Here is a 4,153-nt window from a genome sequence, read left to right as displayed (position 1 = left end):
GTACACCTTCCCGGACTGATTAATCTGTACACCTGGGGTCCGCGCGGACCCCAGAACAGTTTTTTTGCTAATTTTTAGAAATCATCAACATGCTACCAGCTCAATTGTGTTGCAAACTGATGTGGGAACCTCTGTGTCCACATTACATACAAAAATCATACATTTTGAACTTTTTCTATTTTTTGGTGAAGAAAAGAAGACAAGAAGAAATATCCGATTTTTAAACCCATTTCAGACTGAAGGGGCTTTTGAGGCCCAACTTTGATCTCAGATAGCGGCTACACGGCTTGCGCTAGAAGTATCAAATTTGGAGACCTTTCCTAAAATGTCTCTATCAAAAAGTTCACATTAGTTTAATACTAGTAAGTTGATGTTTTTTTGTGTTGCCATGGCAACGGGATTCTAGCAGGCAGTTTTTTTGAAAATAGAAGTAATTTTGGTTTAAACATAAAAATTTTCTGAGTTTTATAATAAATTACACTTCTTTTCCAACATTAATAACATCTTACATAATTAAATATAAGTTAAATCATTTAATATGCATAGAATATGCTAATTTGATGACGTCATTGGTCAAAATCCAATATGGCGGACTATATTATTAGCTCTGACGTCATATGACGTAATAATTACACCAAAGTTATAAAAAATTTAATTCTATTACTACACCATTCTCTGAAAACTTGGTAGACATACGATGAGTGCATAAAAACATATAAAAACGGAAATAAGGTAATGTATAAGAACGCCAGTGTATCCATTATGATCGAAAGCCGGCTGGGGTCCGCGCGGACCCCAAAAGAAAATCAGATATAATTTTTTTTATAAATGGTAGAAACGGAGTTTTCTGCACTGTATTGAGAGACAACTTTGTGGGTGACAATTACCTAAAATTTCAGAAAAAAATCTTTAGAAACAAAAAAGATATTACAGAATATATAGTGCTGGGGTCCGCGCGGACCCCAGGTGTACTGTTTAGGGTTAAATACTAAAGTAACATAACCTCTCTACTATCAACTACAATGAATAAAAATGTTGATACCGGTGATAAATAAAAACAAACAACAACAACGCGAACATTCTTGTTAGATCTCATCTTATAGTAGTTTTGTTAGTCAAAGTGTAGTTCTACGGCTGACAAAACACAGATACATATAAGACTGTGTTCGCTGACTTTGAACAATAGCATTCTTTCAACATTGATAAACATGCTAGAAATGTTATGTGACTGGATTGATGTAGCCTGTAACAAAGGCACAAAAATGAGAGAGGTTGAATCTTTGTGAATTTATACAGGTACCGTAGTGGTCATTAAAATAACTTGGTTTCTGTAATGTATGCAACACATTAAACACTCCAGCTGCCATACAAAACAGATTCCACCATAGTGAAAAAGGTCTCTATTCAAAACGGCAACAAGACAGTTTACATACTGTGCATGGGTATTTGCATTTGAAAATTTGCTTGTCGTGATATCAATAGACTGCTCACCACAACAGAGGTTTGCCTTTTACTGACAGTATCTGGATCCACATGCGGCTCTATAGATAAACCAGCTGACTGAACTGCCTGATTAATGCCTTACACATGCAGGTTTTCTCCTTTGTGAGTCCGCATGTGTCCATTCAGTTGACCCAGCCGACTGAACTGCTTGTAGCACTCCTCACACCTGTAGGGTTTCTCCCCTGTGTGAGTCCGCATGTGTCTCTTCAGATGACTTAGTTGACTAAACTGCCTGCTGCACTCATCACACCTGTAGGGTTTCTCGCCAGTGTGAGCATGCATGTGTCTCTTCAGACTACCCAGCCCACTGAACTGGCTACCGCAATCTTCACATCTGTATGATTTCTCTCCTGTGTGAGTCCGTATGTGCTTCTTCAGATTTCCAAGCTCAATGAACTGCCTGCTGCACTCCTCACACCTGTAGGGTTTCTCACCAGTGTGAGTACGCATGTGCCTCTTCAGATGACCAGCCTCACTAAACTGCCTGTCACACTCTTTACATCTGTATGGTTTCTCCCCAGTGTGAGTCCGTATGTGCGACTTCAGATTACCAAGCTGGTTGAACTGACTGCCACACTCCTCACACCTGTAGGGTTTCTCCCCTGTATGAGCATGCATGTGTGTCTTCAGAGTACCCAGCTGACTGAACTGCTTGCTACACTCCTGACACCTGTAGGGTTTCTCACCAGTGTGACTTCGAATGTGCACCTTTAGATGACCCAGTCGACTGAACTGCTTGGCACACTCCTCACACTTGTAGGGTTTCTCTCCAGTGTGAGCACGCATGTGTCTCTTCAGATGACTAAGACGGCAGAACTGTCTGCCACACTCTCCACATCTGTATGGTTTCTCATTTGTGTGAGTCCGGATGTGGTTACTTAGATTTTCTAGCTGACTGAACTGCCTGCCGCACTCCTCACACCTGTAGGGTTTTTCCCCAGTGTGAGTCCGCATGTGTGTCTTCAGAGCACCCAGCTGACTGAAATGCCTGCTGCACTCCTCACACTTGTAGGGTTTCTCCCCTGTGTGAGTCCGCACGTGTCTCTTCAGATTACTAGTACAACTAAACTTCTTGTCACACTCCTCACATTTGTACACTTTCACACATTTGCCCTGCCTCCCAGACTCGAGCTCCTCACGTCTTTCTCCATCTCCAGCAGTGTTGGCAGAACCCCCTACTGATCCTCTCGTGACTTCATCCGATCCCTGTACGCTGCCTGTTGTCGCCATGTCAACAATATCTGGATCGACTTCTGTAAAAAAGAGACAAGAGATCTATAAAACGTGGAGAAATTAGTTTTGTAGTAGTATTATAGTACAGAATACAATTTTTAAAGCAATTAGCGTAATTAGCCAGTTATGGAATCTCGGGCATAGTGCATTCCACAAGTCCTTGTTTGTCAGATCTCTGAAGGTCGTTGTTAACGGTCAGGCATTACAATCTCACAGTCTAAGGTTAACAAACATCTGTTCTCACTGTCTGTACAGTAACCCAAAACATTTTGAGTGGCTCTCGTGAGCCTTCTTTTGTGGTGAACTACGAAGTAAATATATAAAAAAAAAACTAAAATCACCGAGACAACGTAAAAGACGGGCAAATAGCAACCTGTCTTTAGTGTATACGAATGCCAATGCTACGTAGGAACTTCAATGGTGTAATGCCAGTATAAATGTTTTGACACACACGTATTTTTAGGTATTTTTGACATGCTTTTTTGTTCTACTGGTATTTTATTTATATTTACACTAGCCAAACTTCAGTGGTGTAATGGTTACCACACTGCAATTTATACTGTTTGTCAATCTGACTGTCTTCCAGCCATTAAAAGTTCAAAACTTCTGCTTGGAGACTTTTAGTTCTTTACATCCTCTCCCGCTTGTTAGTGAACCGTCCCGCGGAATTCACACTTTCCCGTCTGGCGCTGCGGCGGATAGTCACACGCGGGGCTTACGTAGGAGTTTTACAGTATCCACAAAATTAAAAAAAAAAAACATTATACAGCAGATGAACGCGGTCCTCACCGCTAACACCAAAATCTGTTGACAAAAGTGAGACTTCTATTCTGCGCAAAAATTGCACCCTGATTTGCGATAATTTTCCTCTGCTAATTTGATGCGACGATTACTAACAACGATCTAGTAACCCCCTACCGACCCTCAATATATTTACAGTTTCTACTTTGCCGCGTCAGCTTTTTACTTCTTTGAACTATACTTTGAGAGTGAAACATGGAAAAGTACAATCCAGCACCATCTATGTCAGATAATTCCCTAAACCAGTGATCCACACTACGAGATGTATTTGCTACACTGAAATAAACTCAGTTTCACTGGAGTGGATGCATGCATATGATATCCCACACAAACGTATGCACATGTACATACCACCAAACAAACCACTGATTTGCCGATTCTACAAACCTTCGAATACCAACACGTGCTAGTTTTTCTTACCTGGAAACTAGGCTATACACTGTGGCCAGTGAAATCACTGCCCAACGCGATTGCGGACTCCTCCAAAGCCGGAAAACTCCTCAAGATGTCTGTCAAGATTCCCAACCGAGGCGAAGGCGCAATGCTGTAACCCGGAAGTATTCGCCAGTCTGAGGTCAAACTTCACTACCTGATTACCCAACAAATGTACACGGAC

At 41.3% G+C, this 4,153-nt stretch overlaps 1 protein-coding gene across 1 annotated transcript; it reads right to left on the bottom strand.

Annotated features, from left to right (window-relative positions):
* Positions 1 to 1,581: 1,581 nt before the first annotated feature.
* Positions 1,582 to 2,754, bottom strand: LOC109473184 (gastrula zinc finger protein XlCGF57.1-like). The gene has a single exon (XM_019773067.1). The coding sequence runs from the start codon at positions 2,731 to 2,733 to the stop codon at positions 1,582 to 1,584; it is 1,152 nt and encodes a 383-aa protein (XP_019628626.1). The 5' UTR covers positions 2,734 to 2,754.
* Between the last annotated feature and the right edge of the window lie 1,399 nt (positions 2,755 to 4,153).

This window comes from Branchiostoma belcheri, unplaced genomic scaffold (genome assembly GCF_001625305.1).
Source record: "Branchiostoma belcheri isolate BF01 breed outbred unplaced genomic scaffold, Haploidv18h27 scaffold291, whole genome shotgun sequence".
NCBI lineage: Eukaryota > Metazoa > Chordata > Leptocardii > Amphioxiformes > Branchiostomatidae > Branchiostoma > Branchiostoma belcheri.
Note: the sequence above shows the minus strand (reverse complement) of the source record. Positions and strands in the feature narration are given on the sequence as shown.

What these genes read in the sequence shown, in the direction of transcription:
- LOC109473184 (XM_019773067.1), bottom strand. Translation starts at nt 2,733, where the DNA reads ATGGCGACAACAGGCAGCGTACAGGGATCGGATGAAGTCACGAGAGGA.